The 23,087-nt window shown below is 43.3% G+C and overlaps 1 protein-coding gene across 1 annotated transcript; it reads left to right on the top strand.

The window, feature by feature from the left end:
* The first annotated feature begins 1,453 nt into the window (after positions 1-1,453).
* LOC146196211 (protein O-mannosyl-transferase TMTC1-like) lies at positions 1,454-22,514 on the top strand. Its single transcript, XM_084596349.1, has 9 exons — positions 1,454-1,561; positions 2,728-2,871; positions 7,526-7,737; positions 11,012-11,147; positions 11,803-11,947; positions 15,825-15,962; positions 17,103-17,225; positions 19,012-19,089; positions 21,649-22,514. Exons 1-9 carry the CDS (start codon positions 1,482-1,484, stop codon positions 21,856-21,858), a joined length of 1,266 nt encoding a protein of 421 aa, XP_084452475.1. The 5' UTR covers positions 1,454-1,481; the 3' UTR covers positions 21,859-22,514.
* Positions 22,515-23,087: the final 573 nt, after the last annotated feature.

Here is a 23,087-nt window from a genome sequence, read left to right as displayed (position 1 = left end):
AAACGCACAAATTCAGTTATTAGTAATTAAGCCAGAAGCAGAGTGCATGTACGCGAAGGAGAATCAGCACGAGGAACACCAGGCGGCAACCGTCAAAGGTGTCGCGACATACCCTTAAAGTTGCTATCTTCATTACGATCACCTTAAGCATGAGGCGCCGGCCGAGAATATTTTACAAGCGTTATTGTGATGGCTGGTTGGTAGTTCGTGATGGAATTTTAAGCAGCGCGAAGATCGAGGACGAAGATATAGGACACACACAAAGCACTCTGTCCTTCGTTTTTCCCGCTGCTTAACATTACATCAAGAAAATATTTTATTCAGGTTGTAAACTTCAAGAAGAGCGATGCCATACTGCGTGTAAATTACAACTATTTTCCGCTACATAATCACACAGAAAGAGATCTCTGAAGTGCAATTGTATTTTTCCTAGCCCCTTATTAATAACTACGGAAACCTCTGCAGACTTTCCTTACTTTCAGACATGTTTTGGTAGAGTACACACGCATGTCCACGCCAATGTTTTTACCACTAAGAAAATTTCAAAAGAAAGTCGCTCGTGCAATATTATAGCTTGAACTATTTATTGAAATTTCCTCTTTTGAATGTACCTAGAAAACCGGAAAATGAGCGTGATTCTTGGGTTTTAATAAGTACATAGTACATGAATGAAATCAGTCGTGATAATGTAACCCTACCAAGCAGCAAGTTTTAAAGATCGAAGAAGTGCAGCTTTGGAATCGACTAAAGAAAGCTAAAAAATAAGAAAGCTTTTCAGTTCTCATGACGGGTGTTCTGTGAACAATATGCTGAGTTGATGACAACTGATTAAGAAAGGTAAAACGAATCACCAAGAGTTTAAAAACATAACGTCGAAATAGATCCACTGTTATGTTTTTAAACTCTTGTTGATTCATTGTATATATATATATATATATATATATATATATATATATATATATATATATATATATATATATAGTGCAGCTTTCAGTTATTCTTTGTGTGCCTGTGTGCAGAGAAGGACATAAATAAAAGCCAGGGCGCACATAAAGGTAGGTGGGCGTAGAGTTACATTGTAACGCTAGGTGGGCGAATGGGGTTAAGAAGTTCGCAGGGGTCAAGTGGATGCAGCTAGCACAGGACCGGGTTTATTGGAGGAATATCGGAGCGGCTGTCACCCTGCAGCGGGTATTGTCCGACTGATGATGATACTTTTTGTAGGTGCAGGATGTTAGAAATTGTGAAAAAAAAAAACAGAAATTGGTGCCATCTGACAAAAAATTTAATTTTTTTTTGTGTGATATATATATATATATATATATATATATATATATATATATATATATATATATATATTATAGACCTACATGTATACGTCGGTATATTAGTCCCATCCCATGTACGCATTTTGTGTCACACTTTTTATTATTGTTCTCATTCGCAGATCAGGCATCCGAGATCTACCCGGAAACGCGAAGATGCACTACAACTACGCCAATCTGCAAAAGGACCTCGGCAATACAGAGCTGGCTATCAAGCACTACATGGCGGCCATCAAGTAGGTTCCAAGATTGCATGCATCCGTTCGTCAATACGCACAGTCTCTTCCACTCTAGCGATGAAACTATGTACGCATCGTTAATAACGTTTTTAGCATATTATCTTATCTTACTAGCGGCCACAGCATCTACGAATGCTACTCGTAAAGAATTCTAAATTTGCAGTCATGGAGTTCATAGGGAATCTGCATCGTGGTGCAGTAGCATACGCGCTGCGTCTTTCAGTAAGAAACTAGGCTCAACAACAAAGGAAGAAATAAAAATAAAAGTGGTCTGCTCGCACCGTCATCGCATAGCGAGCCTAAGATCCGAGAAGACACTGAATATAGTTTGCGTCACTCGCACACCGTCTGTGAGCTAACGTTTAAGGAAAAAAGGAGTGCCTCAGAGAGCAGCGGTCTAAGTCCTCAAGATGTGCAAAAAAAGGAACGAAGCAGGTTAATGGGACAAATAATTGAAGGAGCATCTGGGTACAAACATATTACTGATGCTTGTTTGTAAGGCAGCCATTCTGAGTTCAATATTTTATTCCATCAGGCATCAGCCATGACGAGAACCAGAAATTGCAGATTCCTTCGATTTGGCATTTAACAGTAACGTTTCAAACGTATTAATGCGTAAAGCCTTTTATGCATCATAACATTTGCTGTCCACATCGTCCGCATTCTGTTTTCATTTCATTGAGGAACAAATTAGTGGTAATCAATAGAAAGGCATTGGAAGTCGTCATTTTGCCAGCCCCATATCGGGCCAGGTGAATGTTTCTCGAGCCCTATGACTTGTCTCCTCTGTTTCCGTTGTCTTTATAAGTTTGCATTACACGTAAGAATGAGAACTGAAAAGGGATTGAGATGGAGCCTCAGTTTGCAAGCCGAGCCAACGTCTTGACAAGGGGACTTGTCTTCGTCTGGGTTTAGACGAAGTCCGCTTGTCGAAACGTTGGCTTAGCTTCCGAATTGAGATTCCCCCTCAGCCCTTGTTCAATTGTTGTTGTCGTTGCCCTCATAAAACATGGCGCAGTTCTGCTTCATACCTTATAGCCATATCCTTCCTCGCGTTATACCTTGAAATGACATGTAGTGATCCTTGGAAAACAACATAAATAATCCCAGTTATAGCTCCGTACCCCTGCAATTCAAAGAATTCATCATGTTTTGCCCCGCAGACTATATCCTGAGCATGCCAGCGCACACAACAACCTGGGCACAGTCCTCGCTTCGACGGAGGAAGCCGAGCGTCACTTCCGGTTGGCCCTGAGCATCAATCCGAACCACCCAGGGGCTCACTTCAACCTAGCCAACATTTACAGGCAAGCAAGAACTTTCTCTTTTTTAACTCTTTCAGACGGGACCCGCTATTATTGATCAGAAAACAGTTATTGCCTTGGCAGTTTGCGAAGGCCGCATAAAAGATCGCTATTAAATTTTTCTAACTTCCTTTCTGAGATTGCACAAAAGCTTTTGGAACAGCAGCGCCACTTTTCGCATGCAAAGCCGAAGGTGATGTCGCGCCGCACATGTGACCTTCAATTGAGAGCAACTGGTTTCTATGCGCCTGACCACGTGACTCGCCGCGCTTCGCTACCGCGGCTGCGGCGAGGAGAGCCGACGCCACTCGCTCACTCGGCAGGTGCACCAAACTATGTGACTCCGCGCGGTTCGTCTGATATAAGCACAGGCGCTGCTCGGGTTTCATTTAATAGTCATTGGGCTGTGAATCAAAGACGCCAGGCCGAATCTGACCACCTTGCAAGTGTTTCGCGCCGAGGACGAGCATTTGCTACTGATCGTGACTAGCAGCAGAAAGTGACTATGAAAAAGGGGCTCGCTTTAAGAGAAAGCTGGTAAAAGTGCCAACGATACAGCAGAATTTCGCTTTGCACCTGGCGTTCCACACGTTCCCGTTGTATGTGACCTGGAAGTTTCGGACGTTCTTACTGTGGCGAACTACTTCATTGATCAGAAGACAGCCTTTGCTTAAACACAAGCAAGCTTTACCCATGAAAATTAACCAAGGCAAGAACAATAAAAGATGAGCCAGAGCTAACTAGTGTCTAACTATGCTTTATCGAGCTTGTGCTCCGAATCACCAGGTTCAACTGAGATGAACCTCAGACATTTTTTTTTTTTTTCTGTTAGGGCTCTGTATCATTTTCTCTAAATGATGTGGGCACAGTCTGCAAATGCGAATAATGTTTTCATGCATCTGAATTCAATTACTGTTCTACTAAACTGCGCAATGGACAAGAATCGTAGTTAGGCATTCCAAATGTTGGTGCCGCTTTTATATGTCTCCGAAGTGCTAAATTGTCTAAATAAAGAAAGTTAACGCACCAGCGACCTTTCTTTCTGAGCATGAAAAATTTATTGCGAATTTATTGTATCCTATCAATGAAAATACTTGTTAAATGAAACAGATTCAATATAGAAGTTCAGAGACTCACGTAGCCTTAGAAACACAAAAAACGTATCGGATGAAGAATCGGTCTACACAACTATGTAAAAGAGAGGGGCGAACGAGCTCACCTTTTTAATAACAATGTCCCGTTCGTTTATTAGCGAACAATGAAGGCATAGGTGTTTAGATAAGAAGAAATTTAACCAGGACCGGAGGAAGCTGTCAGAAAAAGCTTGGAATTCGTAATGTACCGTCTTTGCCAAAAGTAACCAGGCTGCAGGGTCTGCTATTCAGCCATCTGGTACCGAATTCACAGCACTTGTGAAGCTCTAAATCTCTGAAATTTATAGGTGAGCACCTGTTCTCACTTCTCAACTAGTTGTGATAAAGTGGGAATCCTTATTGGCTTTATAGTACTAGTGAGAAGCAAAACATGCAGCCTGGTTACTTTTGGCAAAGACGGTACGTGACCATTCATTGCGCCTTTAGTAAAGATCTCTGTTACAATTGTCGTTTAAAAACAGTCCACGAATTCTTTCTTAGTACGCTGCGATTTTCACTGTATGTGCATATATAATCGTTTTCTATATACCGTTGTAACCATACGCTGTGCCTTGGCGCGAGTATAGGGCATTAATCGTTTACATGATTTCATAGTTATTCATTTGCTTATTTATATGTTTTTCCAATGTCCTTTGCGCGGATATCACCTGACGAGTTGGTCGTCAGATGATATCATACGTGATATTTTTGTCGAAAGCCTTGTAGTGGTTGGAATTTTAGTGGTGAACTCTACGTTGGCAGGTTCCTAGTGCTTGCATGACTTGTGAAAAAAGGAGTATCAATAAGCGCAGCGAACTGTGGTTGGTTAGCATTACAGTGGTAAACTCTACGTTGGAAGGTTTCTAGTGCTTGCATGATATATGAGAAAAGGAGTATCAATAGGCGCAGCGAAATGTGGCTGTGAAAGGTTCCACTGCTTTTACAAAATCAAAGCCGGCGCACGAAGCTAGCAGTGACAATACGAGAGCTTTCTGGCCAATACCAAAATGTATGACAAAGACAGAACTTGATAGCCTTAAAGCATAAACCTAAAGATGGAAGGTAGATTTTGAGCTTATTGACTTTGTATGAAAACAGTGATGTGATGTGAGGAATATTTCGGCTCAGTATTAGATGAACTGAAAACCTACATAAGTGGTTGGACTGGTCGGGTCCTAAAATGCACATGTATGATCCGGTTTGGGGCGGACAAGTAATATAGAACAGTGCGGGGGGTGTAAATTGAACACCGCCACTTTGAGAGTGCCGCATTAGCACTGGACTGCCAAGCAATGCGGCCACGGGTATACGTGCCATTTGCGCTTTTACGTTTCTTTGAAGTTTTTGCGACTGTCTACTCTTTAAATAGTCGAAAGTGAATTTCAACTTTACAGCAAGAGTGTGCCGTGGCATGCACAGCATCCGCAAGTGATCCGCTTAAGCGCATGTTAGCATTGTGTGCAAAAATGAGAGGGCCTACAGGAGTATCTGTCGGGTATGCTATTATTCCACTCGCCACTTCGGTAGCTTGACAACAGCTGACGCAAATCTGCCGCGAGGGAGCCACGACAGGATAGCCGTTTTTAGTTGACTTATTATGACAATTCCTTATATCCAGTTATACTCATTATGTCACGTTTCTAGTGAAATGTTCGGTGCCTTTTTTTTCTGTCTCGCGAATGCGGTCCAACGCTGCACTGATGGCTTTCGCCTTAAATTAGAGTAACCGAATATTGAAGCTGGTGGAACACTGCCTAAACCACGAATCATAAGGGACAGAAGGACACTGTCAGCATAAATGAATTGTTAATGGTGAGTGAAGAAGTAGCGTATCTAATTGAGGAGAAAGACGTTGCTAATACATTTTAAATTATAAGAGATTCGCATCTGATGAACTTTCAGATAAGCTGTTCTGAATTGCGATAACGATGAGTTTACTGAATTGTTATTATCTTTTTCCTAAACCTGCAGTTATGGGAGCTGTAAAAGATTACCAGGGCAACTCCACCTGATGTAAAGAATTTCAGTCCCATAATTTCATTGTAGGCGGTACTTGATTACAGATGTAAGTGACCTTGGCTGCAACTATCGCATGCGGACAGGCCAACCGTCCCCGCATACACCAATGCTAACCTAGTATAATACAAATACCTCGTAATACAACTTAGTATAACGCTGATTACGTTCAAGCGATGATATGCCTTCAACTGGCACACCTGAGCACCTGGTGTTCCGAATAGCGATGCCCAAGTCGAATATAGTAGCTTCATCAACGTGGCCCACATCGGTTTCAATAGAAAAGGGTCTTGGTAAATAATTACGCGCGTGATACGGAGCGACCTCTCCCAAATATTTACCAATTCTTTATCGGCGCTCTAGATGATGTTGGTGGCTTTAAAAGAATGCATGCGGCGTCTACATGGGTGCGAGCACTCGCTTTGATAGGTTTCATCTCTTGACACAGGAACACGCTCGGCACGGCACTTCATTGCTTGGTGGGCGTGTCTTGTGAAGAAAAGGTATGGCAGACCAAAGGCCAACCAATGACCTTGTGAAAGCGGCTCAAGAATGCTTTGGAATGGTTTTATATCATCATCGTTCTAGTCCCTTTCAATCGAAGATTCGTGCTCGAAATTGTATACAATAAAGCCACACCGAAAAGTCGCCTCAACGAAAACCATCCGAACGTCAGGTTATATTTCGGGGTTTTGTGGCGCTTCTGTGTCCACAAAGGACTAGTTTAAAATCTCTAACCCTACTTCCATATTTACTCCCTGATCTACACCCCCCCCCCTCCCTCTGCAGAGTAGCATGTCACCGAATATTACCGCCAGCTAAAATCTGTGTCATCAAAGAGCTCTCTCTTTCTCACTGGTGAACAATGCGATAAACATAGGCTGACGGGGCTCAGAAAGCTTGCGTGAATTCTTGAGGCGTGATTAGCGATGCCAGAAAAATAAAGGAACAGGAAATTACTTTAACCCGATTAAATTCCGGCCAGAGACGTCTTCAAAGTATCTAGCGCTATCAAACTAGGGATGTAAGCAGGAAAAACAAAGAGCATCGGTTTTAGAACTTCTCTAAGCTATACGACATTCTTTGGATGCCCGCAGTGCACCCTGCAAGGCCGTGCACATCCAGATGTTAGGTGTTCGAGCGAGCTACAGCAGCGTTTTTCGCCTCGCTGGCGATACTTCTAGTACGAACTGTCATCTTAAAATCTGCCGTAGCGAAACTCATAGGAGCATCACTATATAAAGAATCAATTTTATGACAAAAACTACGTCATTTAGCCTAACGCATGAGCGCTTGTTTACCACGTACGTGCAGATCACTGGCCTGTTGGATTTTTCATTCATTTTCATTCCCTATGTTGCACAAGAACACACGAAAACACAATTAAAACTCACACCAGCGCTCTGATTGGGTGCGGAACTTTGCGTCAAGCTCCTGGATAAACGGCACAAAGCAGGTGACTTCAGCTACCCATCAATTTAATCTGGTTTTGATGTATCCTTCCACAGCAAACAGGGCCAGAAGGAAGTGGCCCGAACTCTATTGGAGCGTGCAGTGGAGCTGGAGCCTGAGTTTAGCGAGGCGTACTCCTCGCTGGCTGCACTCGCCGCAGAGCTGGGACATGTGGCCCAAGCCGAAAAGCTGCACAGACTAGCTCTGAGCACAGACGACGTGAATGCTGACGCCAGAAACAACTACGGAACCTTCCTACAGACGCAGGGTGAGCTGGACATTTTCTGTTAATGTGCCGGGCTGTATACGCTACAACTAAATATCTGGTGCCAAGCATGAGCTTATAATTGCACTAGGCAAGGAACTCGCTATGCTTTTCCATTACCACATTTAAGGCGACTTAAGTGCACCCCTGCAATTTCTTTACCGGTTTCATATCAGCCGACCTACAGTAGGGGCTGTCCAACCTCTTTGTGATGTATACTACTATATTGTCAAAATTGTGTCGAAATAGCGCGGACGTTGATATAGCCACAGGAGCAGTGTGACGTCAAATCCACCAGACGTAGTCTCCGGTCATGTCTAATAATGGGGACTGATGTCACAATGCCGTCACATACGACCTTGACGTCACGACTGGTCATGACTACTTGTGCCGCGTGTTTCTTAAACTCGAGGGTGTTCAAAAGCGCTACTTTCGGCCGAAGCGATGACCGTCCAACGTTATGTGGTGCACCAAAGTCCCTCTTCCCTGCCATCATGGCTCACAACGTGCCCTTGTTTTACTGCCGCTTCACAGAAAAGGCAGAAAAGCTGAAGTCGAGCACTGATGTAACTGCTTGGTTTCAAAATGTTTCGCAAGACACCTGCTGCCCCCTCTGGTTTTTTCTTTAATCGAAGAATACCGTGGTTCTTAACTAAATGCCAAAATCCAAAATTTCGAATACATGGGTAAAATGTTCCTCTTTCAACCGAGTCAGAATATTTTCATGTCATTTTGAGCGGAATCTTTAATGCTGTTTGTAAACATTAACTATTCTCAGAATCACTGCAGCGTGCAGATTTTCGCCTAGTTATGAATTCAACTCTCACTGTTCAGCTGCGAACTATCCCAGTCGAAAAAAACAAACGACCGAACCATGTCAAAATTATGATAAAATATTCTGTACTTCTGTCATAAACTAAATGTTTTGGGATTGCTTTTATATTTCTGTCGTTCTGTAGTACCTGGTTGTATAGTACGTTTCTGTTGTAAACGCAAAAAAAAAATATTATATTACTTCAGGAAATTTTCTTGTCACAAGAGGTTCTTGTCAAAAAACGCACAAACATTTTGTTCTAATTCCAGAAATTTTTGGAGTTTTTTTTTCGACTGGGATATGTGATATACGCTTCAGCATATCAAATGAAAACTAGCTTAATCACGAAACGTGGTAATCGAGCAGAGCGTGAAACCCTAATTGAACTTTGGAAAACCAAAGTTCAGAAATGACATGCAAAGGCAGCAGGTGGTCGCTCCACTTAATTAAGCCTAAAAATTTAGGAAGGTAATGTGTAGACACGTGTGTCGCACTGTTATACCTGTCATTTTGTTTTTCTCTACAAAGATTTGGACTTTAAAAGCTATGAAAGATAGCTCTGCGTGGTCTGCGCAGGGTGTTTAGAAAGCAAAGCGGGAATTGTACAGTAAAGTGTTTAATGTCTAGAGCATTGATTCAGCCAAGTTAAGTAATCAAATTTATTAATTCTGTTTTTTTAAGAGGGCAATACTCGGTTGCGAAATTCAAGGTTCCAAACATCCAAGTTGAGTTCGCTTTTTCAATTTTTCAAATCGGCAACGTGACCCGAAATACCAAACGTGGAATGCACATTTGAAAGTTTGTTAATATGGCTTTTGCGCATCGCAAATTGATAAAATGGCGTTACTGTAACTGGTCGCCATTAGCCATGTTTATCTTCTGCGCGACGTCTGAAGCTGACGCGTACAAAATGCAAACGGTGCCAATTTGTAATTGTGCAATTCCTGAAACCCAAATAAGCCAGTTTTTGTACGCGTATTTACAATGTTCTGTATTAACAGCCGCATTTGCAGTTGTGGGAATTTAAGAAAGGTTTTCACAGTCATTTTGAGTACCTTCGATTTTGCAATAAAATATTGCTCCTAAAATCAAAAATAAATATTAGTTCGTTAGTTTTGGTAAATAACCGATGGGACGTTAGGCTCTATAACGTAGAAAAATATCCACCTTGCTATAAAACCAAACTGCACAGACCACAAAGGAGTACCTCTCAGTTTTTGAAGCACAAATTCTAGGAAAGCAAAAAACAATTAGGGGGACACTTAACAACTGCCGATGTAACGTGAAAGCATGAATGGCTCCCGTCTGAGCATTATTTTAGAGATCTTCGTTCGGGTGTATACAGTTTGTACTAGCGTAATCACTGCGTCCTTAATTTCTACCTCTGCTACTCGCATAAGAATCATAACCAGGCAATCGTTTTTTGCCACATTATATGAATAGCCACAAGTTAAAATCTAATATTTCTATTCAAACTTCCACAGCGGCAATACTCTTTGAACTGCGAAGTTAATGGTTCGGGGTCGCAATGTTAAGACTGCAAAAGAAAAATGTCTTATTGGCCAAAACGGCGTGCATTAAAAGTAAGGATGCGGCACTGTTAAAAGCTTTAGTATCAGCTTCTGCACCACTTTCTCAGATATTTGATCAGTATTATCGACCCCCCTTTTTCAAGAGAAATAATCTTGTGCGTCCAAGACGAACAGGTTCTGACATAGGTGAAGAAGATGTATCCTCGAAATATTTTTATTGCTTTTCTTTATCCTAGCTGAGTGTTTTATCTGTAATAAAAGCCTCGATAGCTGCGACAGCTCTGCTTAATCCTATCAGTTTTTACGGATAATTTCAGAAGAACTGGCGGAATAAAGAGATCAATAGCCAAAGTAAACATCAAAAGCCTCATCACAGTGTGCCGAAATAAAACAAATCGAGAAAGAAGACAGCAAACATTAAAATATTTCCGCAAGCTATCACAGGTTAATGTGGCCCTTTAGCCAGCCCTGCGTATCTGGAAGTAGCTCATCCAGCTCCGTGACGCATAATACTCACATTATCATATCTCATTATTAATTGCATAATTTTTTTTTATTTTGTAAGTACGATACCATCAGCACATCTTTGATGAAGTTCTTGCAGAAAACGAACGAGGTTTTCAATGCTCATTTAATTAATTATTTTTAGTAGGAAGCAGGAATAACAGTAAAGATCATTGTTTAGATATTTCTATGTTTTGAAGTACACACTGTGTATTTCAAATCTGGATTGCATTTCTCTCTTTTATTTGCGAGTGTTTCCACTGTCTACGAAGAATAAGGGCGTCGTGCTAGCTGGCTGCAGCCCCAGCTTTCGCACACGAATATGCTTCTTTTCAAACCGGCGAATGCTGCTTGTCTTGTTAATAAGTTTGGACTTCATTTCTTACCGCAAAATATTGCCACGCACGCCGCTTCCACTTTTGCTTAGGTCGAATGGAGGAAGCCATGGTGCAGTACAAGCGCGCCCTCGAGCTTCAGCCTAACCACACCGTGGCGCTGCTGAACGCTGCAAGAAGCCTGCGCAGCTTGAACTTGGACAGGCAGGCGGAGAGCCTATACAAAAGGTATGCGCATAGTAGAAAAAAAAAGGATGTGTCTGTTTTTTAAGCAATAGCTCTGCATTCTGGGCGTGATTGCGGCTCCAGGTAAAGTGCCTGACACTTTCTCAGGATCTAGTCACCTGATTCGACGTCAGATTCTGACGCTTGCTCTGAACAGGCATGATCCTTCTTAAATGCTGTTACAGCGGTTTCTAAGGTAATGTTATCCAGCTAATGCGTGGCAAAGAAGTTTTCATTGGCTCGGTGTCCATACATCTAAAATTCCAACTTTCATCATGTCTGAACCTGAGGTGACAGAATTACATTTTGCGTGACCATCATATACGCAGGCCGAGCTAGCTGCTTTAAGCAGGGAGAGTCGACGATGCTTCGAGGATCCATAACATGCAAAGCAGCACTGCGAATTCCTTCATGCTGGCCTCTACAGGCGCACATTGTGTCTGTAGGAAGAGGAAGAAAATTCAAAATTTAACTTACATTTATAGAACGGAATAAGGGTTGTGCTTTTCAAGGTACCCAAAATCCGTGGCTTTACTACCGAAAAATAATTAGTATGTCACTCTCTCTCCGCGCGCGGTGCAATTTTTTTTCTTTAGCAGTACGGCACGCCCCTTGAGAGTGCTTCGAGATTGAAACCATCCGTCGGCCTTTTCCCCAGGGCTCTGGCCGTGGAACCAGACCCGCAGGTGATGGATAACCTCGCCGTGTTCTTCATTAATGCCGGTCGCCTCGACGAGGCGCGGACGCTTTACGAAGAAGCCCAACAGCTCTTTCCTGACGACCTAGACTGCAAGGTACATCAGGTGAGCGTAATTCATTTTCGCATCTCTTGGAGGATAATGATGGTTAAAAAAATGTAATTAAAATATCACTGCATGGGCAGTGCATAGGGCGACTCACCACGATAATCTTAAGTTCCTATTTCGATATATATTTCGATATATAGAGTTATTCATTTCGGTAGCTGCGCATTTGGGCTTGGGCTGAAACCTTAATTCTGTCTCTGTCCTGTGATCTTCTGTTGTTGACTGCGTAAGAGAATTTTGTAATTTGGATACTGCAATATGGATATTACATCCACTGCCTCTGAAGGCTGAGCAATAGGAATGAAAACGAGGAAACACAAAAGAGGCCCGAGTCGGCAGCGCCTGCCAAACGTAACGTCAGGCAAACTTACGTCCACTCTTTGTGCGGCCATGTCAGCTGCTAACTACGGCCTGCCAGCGCCACGCTCATGATTTTGCGCTCACAACGCCAACGCGCTCCCGGTGCCAACGCCGGATTTTACGTGAACGGGACCTTTAACGCTCCCATGTTAAAAATGAAATATATAGACCACCGTGCAAAGCAACGCGTGCTGCTTGCAGCACCTTACAAGGCACAGTACACAAATACACAGCACTGCGCATATGTGTTTTCTCTTCTGCGTTGCATTCCGGTCTAAACAGTTTGCTAGTTGTCATAACGAGCCCAAAACTGCAGGTACCTGAATAACACTTGAGTTAACTTCCTCCTAGCGCTCTCACTCTCTCTCTCTCCCTCTCTCTCTCTCTCTCTCTCTCTCTCTGATGCAGCAGATGGCGTTGGGTATTTAGCAGGCACAGAAAGCGTTATTTCAGAACAAAAGAAGAAAATTAGTCAGGTAGAAAATGTTGGGAAAACGTTTTCTGGTGACTGTGGTCTGCTGCGAAACACGCTCAATGCAACAAAATTTGTCGTCGTGTTTACTATCTTTTCAAAAGGCTACCACCTTGAGAAAAGTCTAAACCCCACAGACTCGCTCCCTACCAGGCTGCCGCAACGATCGCGCGGACGCACAGCCTGTCACTGGTTAGTGGTTGGCGCCACATGAGGAGACGTTACCATGTATTGGCGGTCTACGCCACAAAAGGCTAGCCTAGCAAAAACCTGCTCAAAGAAGAAAACGAAGAATCGGAAGCAGCTGAGCAGGATATCACATCTGCCATGTGTGCATGCCTTTTCAAAAGAGCTCTCAGCGCCAAAACCTCCTTGGAACTTTTGGACTTTCTTGGGACTTTGTTGACACCAGTGACGACGCAGCAGCAGCGAGTGGCCTTACGCGGTGCAGATAAGGCAGTCCAGCAGGCGGTTAGCTAAATGAAATGATGCATACTGAATTCCAGTGCCAGTGCAAGTGTCATTGCGCCAAGTCTTCAGCACCTCACTACTGAATACACGCGTTTTATTCTGGTTTTTGTTTTTGGAGGGGGGAACAGTGGGGGGTCTAGCCATACCTCTCCAGCGTTCGATGAGGCAGCACATTCTGCAGTGAGTACATTGGTGCCGATGGGGGCCAGCAATGCAGCTAGTGCTCATCGCGAGAGAATCGTTGAGCGTTGAGTGCCAAAACATTGAGCTTGAAGCAGCAGTAAAATTGACCTTATGGGCGACACACTTTTAAGCTACCTGTGAATAGTGCATTTAGGTCAGGGCATGTAGCAATCGGCGAAATGAAAGGGTCGTTTAATTAATAGGGTACTTTGTTCAGAGTTCCTAAATGATTACCTTTTACCAACCTTACTACCGCAGTCGTGCTGCGCAAGCGATGAGCACGACTAGCTTGTCATATATTTCATGTGTTGTTCAATATGAACGGGAACAAATTAAAACATCGGACATCCGTTATACCAATCTAACTATGAAGCATAAGGAGAGAGAAGAAAAGAAGAAAAAAAAGAGCCCTGAAAAAAACTCAAGTAATCCGTGTTACTCCAAGACTGCCGCACTATACATGCACAGTACATCTGTAGCGTTTAGTTTATTGAGGTACTGCGTTCCCTTGCAAGTTTCGTGTTACGTCTCATTCATTCATTCATTCTTTATTCATCAGGATGACTTCAGGCCTTAGAGGGGAAGGCGGTGGGTTAGGTGAGGTTGAGGGCGCCAGATTACAACATGAAGTCTATAGCAGGGCACTAAGCTTGCGTTTGACGTCGGTATTGGTGCTGTCCAGTCTTCGTAGGTCTGAATGTGGTAAACAGATGTCTAGCGGGCGCGGAGGTTCGCCATGCCTGCATCTATTACCTTATGCGTTCAACGCATGGCGCCGCGCACTTTTGCTCCGCGTGTTTTACCTCGCTCTGCGCAGCAAGCATCGCCGTATTCGATCACACCTCGTGTACGACTGCAATACACCCACACACTCCGCAGTTAACACAGTAGGGGAATCAAAGGTGTGGAAATGTTCAGAACGAGAAATCAATGTTTGATGATACTAATTAGGAAAATTTAGAGACTTTTGATCAAATATTCAATTTAAATGAAAATTTAACTTTGGAAAAAGGAGGGTAAAACGGTATCAAAATGATCAGAATGGAGAGCCAATGGCTGCTAATGCTAAGGAGCTGTTTATATAAAAATAAAGAATAACACGAAAAAGTGAAGAAAGAATCAACATTCGTAAGTGAAACGCCGTCGCGTCATACCTTTAACGGCGAAGTCTGCCGGCGTTGCATCGATCGCAAACAGCCCGTTCCGCTAAACGCTTCTAGGACGCGTTAAATTTCGAGAAGCGGTGCCCCAGCTTACCGGTGGCGTCATCGCCCAGTGGGCTATAAGAAAAATATAAAATTAATGATAAACAAAACTTATAAACAGAGACGACAACGTCCGTGTCTGTGAACCGCTACCCCGTCGTGCCCTTTACTGCGCAACTTAAGTGTATCCCCAATTTTTTTCGACCTTGCAAGAAAGCTCCCTCATAATTCAACTTGGTTCAGCCTAAAGCTTTGTCTGCGGATTTTTCTTCATCACTCTATGGAATAATAAAAATAACTCTGTCTATTATGTTAGGCGCAACTTATTTCAAAGAGTTCTTGAAGTGAGTTTTTAGTTCGCCATCGGTACAGTGATGGTTTCACGTGATGGTTTCAGAGGGGCAAATTAATTAGCGCGGCGATTTCTGCATAGCTGCTTAGAATTAATTAGCAAGAAGAGACTCTTCAATATCTTACCGAGGCCTGTCGCATGTAGAAGATTTGAGCGCTATATTGCACACTTGTATCTCTTGCGGGCAGACCATAAAAAGAGACTTGTATAATTATCTTGGCTCGCTTTTTGTCTTGTGCTGCTATGTAGTGAAGGTGGTCGAAGTTTTATTAGCCGTCAGCGACTGCACGTTTTACGGTGGGGGTGGAAACATGACAAGCGAATAAACATATTCCGCAAAAGGCGTTAAAACGAACTATAAAAGCCTACTAGCGCCCATAACAGCGCAACCAGCACGCCTGTCCACGCAATACAGCGAAGAACTAGAAGACCCTCATTGCTTCAAAAGTGTCATTAATGTTTGCACATAAGGCCCATCCAACCGGCAAATCATCGTAACGCTGCGTCACGTTGATTATTTTTTGATAAGAGAACTGCGGAACCCGTGAGGATGTATCAGAAATTAGAGACGCAACCTACACTCGGTATCTTAGAATGCTATGGCACGAGAGAAAAACTTAGAAGTGGTGTCAACCAGAGTCCACTGAAGACTGAAGGTGCACTGGTGTCTTAATGGCAATATTACATCAGTTGACTTGCCACCTCCACCCTTCAGAATTTTGATGCTGCTGAGGCTAAACTCTTTTACCATTGCTGTTAGTTACTACACTCTCAATATTGTTTCTGTTTTTCGAACCCTACTTCGAACGCTTCTTCTTCATTTCGACGCAGGCGCAACTGCTAATGAGACTTCGAAGTTTCCGTGCTGCTGAAGACTTGCTTCTGGAAGCAGTGAGCGCGAACACCAGTCACAGAGAGGCGCTGCATACGGCGGCGTTGTTATACAACCTCACTAACCGCACTGCGGAGGTATGTATGCGCAGAAAAAAAAAAACATTAAACTTTGTTTGCACTGCAAGCCTGTAAAGCTGTAGAAATCGCGACAAACTGTAATGTTGGAAAGAATGGTTGACTGCAACCAGAACAATAAAAGCAATTAGCTCCAACGCTCGTGACATTCCCGTTAATTTCCTCGTTCATATTCGTTTTTCGCCTTATCGGCAGAGAAATAATAACACCCATGTTGTGTTTATCTTAAGTGCTCAGTGAAGAAAGCATAAGCAAAAGATGCCGGCCCTGATTAACAGTTGCAGAAACGTTGATGCTGTTTAGCTCTACAAATTGCACTGAATTGCAGAAATATTTTTTCTCTAAGAAGAAGCGTACATAAGAGCTACGCAGAATGAGCTTGCGTGACTGAAAAAAGTATTGCTGGAACCGAAGTGTTTTGTAACTGCGGTAGAAGTGCGGGCTAGTTGGTTGCTACTGCAGCAGCGCCGCGTGCGGCCTATATGCAGCTATTTATTGTGATGTCACAATTCATGCTTCACAAATACGCAATCCTTATTCTTTTCAAAATTAGACGACCATATTGGATCGAGAAAAGAAAAAAAGACAGAACACTTCAACCGCGCCGAAATCGATATTTTTAGGTGCCTTTCAAATAAGTGGACATCATCCAACAGCTCTACGTGAACCGCCTACAACACAGTCTACCACAAATGATGATGTGGAGTGCTTGATGGCCCTTAGGCTTTATTAGATATGCCTCCTACACTCAGTAGAGACCATCCTGCTCCAAGAGAGTCATCTGTACCCACTGTTTGTTTATGAGTTCATAAGACCCGAAAGCTCAGATCGCGTTTCGGTTTGGCGCATGCGTACTGAAGAACCAACACAGAAGGTGCTATTCCACCGAATACTGGTGGACTCCATTAGCTTCAACTATGTGATTAGAAACCGCAAGCGACGTCAATAGTTCGTGCAGTTGCTGCTTTGAACACGCAGTGTAGCGGGATTCCTTCTGTATTACTGCATTTCACAAAGAGACGTGCTTTCTAACTTCCTCGTGTTTTTAAAGTAACTACGCAACAAGAGGAGTCAAAGTGGACACCCTAGGCGCGTGCCAATACTGTTCTAAAAAGATTGCTCACCGGCCATTCAACGCAGGCCTTGGACTACATCCTGAAAGCTCTCGCGCTGTGCACTGTGGACGACCGTTCATGTGCCAGAATACACGCGGACCACGGCGATATTCTCAAGGACATGGATGACCTCAACTCATCTGCACAGGTACAGTACGCAGCTCGGGAACCTTGGTGATTCATTCCTTCGGCTCTTTAAGGAAAGCAGGTAACAGGCGTAATTTCATATTATTTTTTTACGTTTTCAGCCTGTATAAAATGGTGAAGTCAATTTCAATCCCATTCCTTCAGCCTACTAAGTAGGGTCATTTTCGCTCGGAACGAAAATTCGCTGGTATACCTGTTACCACCTAGTCGATTTCCGGCCGAGTAGAGCGCCTTATAGAACACTATTGCAGAAAATACACTAGTTGAAATTAATCTCTATTACTGGTGCTTAATTGACGCCTTATTTTGTGGTACGCTATTTCGAACCGGATCCACTCCATCCTTAACTCAGTATCTAAAGATATAGAGAGACTAAGCTTCTCAGGTGTTCATTACCGAGAAATAATCACATTACATGCACTGCTTTCTTGTAACGAGCCAGGGACACATAAGTCCCTTCTTTAACAGGTCATTTTGCTGAGCTAGTCGGAGAAAATGTAACGCCCTTTTACTTTCGAGTGTCGCTCTTTGTTATTTAGCTGCATCGTTTATCTCATAGAGCAAATGAAGTGCAGGAAAGGCTCGAACTGGAACTAACTATTTAAAAAAAAGGTGCAGCGAATTTCTGTTAAACCAACTGCATATTGTTAGCCGCCACGTAGCGTCCCTCAGAGTGTTTTTAGATTTCGCTCAATTAATGTAGTAACTAAACAGATTTTTGGTATTTTTTTATTGTTCAGTTTAGGACCAAGTGGGTTCCACCACGTTGCGGAGTGGATTCAGGAACAGCCTATCCAGTTTTTTCAACGAATTTAGCTCCAACGAAGCGGTGTTTTCTGGCATTTGAAGGAAGCCGGCGTAGTATGAAAAAATATCAGGTGAATGCGCTCGTGCACCATAACATTGCAGCGTACCCAACTAAGTTTGGATGTACGAAACGTGTGCTCTGGTCGCACTGAAGTGATCGGCTGCCGCCCGCATTGACAGGCTGCGCCATGACACAAGAAAAGCGAGCCTACCGTGCAATTTATTCTTTTTTTTTTGTTTGTTTTTTTCAGTGTGATAGATCGATAAAGCTTTGTCCGTGTTGGCTATCGGTGGCCTGTCCGCCGCTCATCGCTGATCGTCGGTCGAGCTTTCCATCCTAAGGCAGAACGTGCTGCCGCAGTTTTTAGGCAATTAGGCAATACTCGTAGGGGCGTCGGCCGCTCATTTCGAAGCGGCGAGTGCACGCGCTTCGTTGATTGAAAACGTATTTGGCAGTCCTACAATAGAGCAGCGCAAGACCGCCGTCACGTGGTACTTTTTCATATTTCGCGAGTTTTATTTAATTGCTGGAAAAACAATTATGTAGAGGTAGGTTAGTAGAAAATCTTGGTCGGAGGTTAAACCCCGTTGATGAATTGTACTTGGCCTTATACGATTTTGCATACTTCATCTTGCTTAATTACTAATACATGAAAATAGAAATATACAGAGGAGCAATAATTGATGGCAAACAACATATTATTAGTTTCAGCTACCAGCAATGCTCCGCTTTTTTATATCCTTGGTTCAAGATATGTGAAACACTCTGTATATGAAAAACGTTTGCTTAAGGCTCCTGCGTACTGGCATTTAGAGAGCGTTTTGAATTTGCGTAATAATGCAAATTTAGAAGACTATTTGTGTCCCAACTTCGACAAGATTGTAAGTTGCTGCCGATCACGAGTTTAGCACACATTGCCTAATATGCAGGAAAATACTGGGCTGCACCCATTCCTTTCTTCTTTTTTTTTTGTTTTCAGAGTTACCTCATGGCGATAAGGCTGAACCCAGATCTCGCCCATGCCCATTTGAACCTCGCTGTCATCAGACACTTGGAGGTTAGTACAACATCATCATCATCATCATCAACAGCAGCAGCAACAGCAGCAGTCTGACTATACCCACTCAAGGGCGAAGGCCTCTCTCTCCCCTATTCCTCGAATTTACCCGGTTCTGTGCTAGCTGCACCCACTTGATCCCTGTGAACTTCTTAATCTCATCTGCCCACCTTTCTGCCGCCCCTCCTACGCTTTCTTTTCCTTGGAATCCAGTTTGTTAGCCCAAACGACAATCTGTTATCCTCTATTCGCTCTACAGGTCCTGCCCATGCCCATTTCTTTTTCTTGATTTCCACTAGAATCTCAGTAACTTCAGTTATTTCTCTGACCCACTCTGCACGTTTCCTATCTCTTAATGTTACCCCTACCATTTTACGTTCCATAGACCTGTACGTTGTCCTCAACCTGAGTAGAACCCACTTTCTTAGCCTCCACGTTTCAGTTCCATAGGTCAGTACAGGTAAGATGCAACTGTTGTACAATTTCCTCTTCAGCGGTACCGGCGAGCGTTTAGTCATAATCTGCCAGTATTTGCCAAATGCGCTCCATTGCAATATTATCCTAGCTATTTCCCTTTCATGGTCCGGATCTGCGGTTACTACTTTTCCCGAGTAGACATATTCGCCTGCTATTTCCAGTGCTTCGCTACCTATTTTAAACTCCTGTTCCTTCCCTAGGCTGTTAACATTACCTTACTGTTCTGCATATTAATTTTCAAGCCTACCTTTCTACTTTTCCTGTCTAGTTCATCAATCCTTATTTGCATTTCATTCCCACAGTTACGTAGCAAGCTAATGTCATCAGCGAATCGCTGGTTACTGAGGTATTCTCCGTCAACCCTAATCCCTAACTGCTCCCATTCCAAGTCTCTGAATACTTCCTCTAAGAAAGCTGCGAATAGTACTGGGGAGATCGTATCTCCTTGCCTAACACTTTTCTTTACGGGAATTTTGTTCAATCAGTACAATTAGCATCAAAGCCGGAGTATTTGAGTATGAACTTAAGGGTCCGATTCCTTTGCTTTTATGACAGTGGTCTTTAAAAGCACTATTATTCTTTGAGCTTCTTTATTAGCTTCTTTTTTCATACATCTCGAGATGCTGGAAAATACTGTTTCCTAAGAACATAAGCAAAATGAGCCATAAAGCGTTCACGAAACTTCCCTTCGATAAAGTAACGCTTTTAGCGCAACGCGGATCGCTAACGTGCGCTGACACACCACAACACACGGCACTGGAGCCTTTTACGTTCATTGCCAACAAAACACGGCCGGATCGAATAGTGCTCGTTTACTTTTCAGTGGCACTTAGTGGTTATGGTGGTTAGCGGTTAGGGTGCGGCTGCAGCTTTCCAGAGAGCCAAAATGCTTGAAACGCAAGCGTGCTCTGCAGTGCACTTATCCACTAAGTTGGCCAATATCAAAGCAGCATCGCGGAATGCTTTGTTTGCCTGGCTGAATTTCTGTCTCAGTACTGTAGCTACAGCAAAAGAAAAGAAAAAAAAAAGGCTGCACTGTTTTCTGGAAAAGTTGCAGACCGTGCCTACGGCAGATGAATTTGTATGCACTGCAGTACGACGAGATTCGAGTTTATTATAGCTGCCATTAAACCTGCGGCAATACGACGATCAATACCTGCTAGGTCTACGACACACTTCCAAGCACTGTAAAATAGAAACAATAATTCGATTACAACTGTTACGGTTCAAGACAAACGGGCCTACGAAGCAGTTTCTTTCCTAGAAAATATTTTTTAGATCAGCAACAAAATATATATGGAGAACATAGCTGGTTGTTTTGTGCGCAGCCAGGGCCACATGGTAAAATATAGTTAATATATCGACATCAAAATGAGTCAAGCTATATAAATTTCTTACAGGCGCTTAGATACCTCTCTCAAGTGCAGTAAAGCGGCGCAAGCCTTCCTGCAACTCTGCACTGATTAGCCTTGTTATCACTCATTTGCTTCTTCTTTTTTTTTTGCTCGCTTTGCTCTTTTTTTTTATTCTTTACTCTCTACGTTTCCCTTTTGGTTTTTTTTTTATCTTCCGTAAGTTCCCACGGTTTTCCACAATTCTGACGCCATTTCCACAATTTGGACGCATGTCCTGCTTTGACATCTGCACGTTATATCGACGTGTTTAACTATTTTGACGTCTAAGTTTTTGGCCATACTTAATTATCTAATTAATCCACGTCAATTATATTTTGCACACAGCCACGTCAATTATATTTTGCACACAGCACGTGTTTTCATAATCTACCGCATACAACCGTCCTTTTACCCATCAATCAATTAATTTCCCGACATCGACGGCGTGCTACCCTCCGCGGGCGCACAAATCCTGTCCACACTCATGAGCCTATAAAGGCTTTCGCCATAAGATTTAGCGAGAACTCCATATGAAAATGGTTAACATCTGATATAGAACGCAGAGATAATGTTGGAGTCTCTGAGCTTAGCTGCACAATGTGAAGAACCAAATGAAATCGATGTGCAATTTAGTGCTTTAGGCTTTTTTGAAGGCATTGTTTGCGTTTTTTTTTCTTCCCTAACGCAGGGTGATTACTCTGGCGCGTTCCGCCACTATCAAGCTGCCCTTTCACTTGACCCGAAGAACCAGCTCATCCTGGAGAATATGGCCAAGCTAAGGCGGCGGCTCACCCGTCCGCAGCTTCCTCATCACGGCGTTGTCGCTACTTCATCCTCGAATGGAAGTGCTCCTTCGTCAGCAGCGATCGGCTTGGAAGCATCCTTCCACATGTGTTAAGTGGACTTACTACGTTAGCAAACGCTCTTATAGAAACTGGACCTAACGGCACGCTACTGTGAGCCCCTGAACAATCGTGGTGGAAGTGATGGACAACAGGACTTCGGGACATTCACAATGAGGAACGAAATACGAGCTTCGCGTCATGCGGGTATCTGTCTTAGTCTGCGGCACACTTTGCCGGCGTATATTTGAATGCAGCGAGCCTTTTATTTTTTCGTGGTATCTCTCTCTTCAGTGGGCAATGTCGGTACCTTGCGTGGGTGGCAAGGAAGAGTTAGAAGCAAGTGTTTTTGCCCGGAATATGATGTGCCGTAGAGCCCAAAAACAACCTAGCCTTAAAAGCGCCGGCTTCCTTAAGATCCCGAAGATGTTCTCCACTAGCCAGTCCACAGTGTAATACTACTGAAGAGGGTTTCCAGCGAGAGTTACTGAACAAACCTGCGCTGTGAAGAGAACGATAGAGACAGGTAGTCTTTCTAACTTATTTCTCTTACATTTCCCTTTCTCTGAACATTGGCCCTGGTAAACATTTGCCGCATTACCACGTGACAATATTTTGCAGCGCAGAACTCTTTTCGCTGCTTCTGTTTTCCCAAAGCTTCTTCATTCACACAGCTGTGCTTTGTACTGGAGGCGTGTCGTTTACTTTTATGTGAGAACAACGGCAAGCAAAAAATTCTAAAGATTACAACTTTGCTGCAGCGAATTGTATTCTGCCTTTAGCGCAGGCTTGCTAAAGCCATGGATCTTCAGCAACATGCCTACAAAGAGCATAATTTTGTTTTCACCACGGGGTGGTATAAAGCTATGCAAATCCGTGCCTACTTCTCAAACCTTGCTATACCCAAACTTGCACGCCTGCAACTACACACCTACCACCTAGAATGATGCTTTTTATGGCGTAGGACCTGCTTACTGCCTTCCTCACTCTCTCCCTTGTGCATCAGGAATGAAGACAGGGAGAGATGGTTGCACGATAAATACGAGGCAAAGAAATCATTTCGTGTAAATAGACTCCCTTAGGTGTACAGACATCGTGGTGTACAGTGAAGTCATCGTGAAAATAGACGCACAAGATTCCCGTTTCCCCTCCCCTTTTGTTGCCTCGCTAGAATGAAAGAGAACTGGATGTTCGATTGACGGTTTCGACGTCGCACTTTCTTGCACACCTCCACTTTGAAGACTGTGTTCAGCTACCCCCTGCTGCCGTGCCTCTGTGACTGAAG

The sequence above is a fragment of the Amblyomma maculatum genome, chromosome 3, assembly GCF_055883805.1.
Source record: "Amblyomma maculatum isolate TAMU_Amacu chromosome 3, ASM5588380v1, whole genome shotgun sequence".
Classification (NCBI taxonomy): domain Eukaryota; kingdom Metazoa; phylum Arthropoda; class Arachnida; order Ixodida; family Ixodidae; genus Amblyomma; species Amblyomma maculatum.
This window is presented reverse-complemented; position numbering and strand designations above follow the sequence as displayed.

Coding starts and splice junctions, on each gene's coding strand:
- LOC146196211 (XM_084596349.1), top strand. CDS start 1,482: ATGCACTACAACTACGCCAATCTGCAAAAGGACCTCGGCAATACAGAG. Junction 7,738..11,011: donor AACCTTCCTACAGACGCAGG/GTGAGCTGGACA, acceptor ACTTTTGCTTAG/GTCGAATGGAGGAAGCCATG. Junction 19,090..21,648: donor CTGTCATCAGACACTTGGAG/GTTAGTACAACA, acceptor TCCCTAACGCAG/GGTGATTACTCTGGCGCGTT.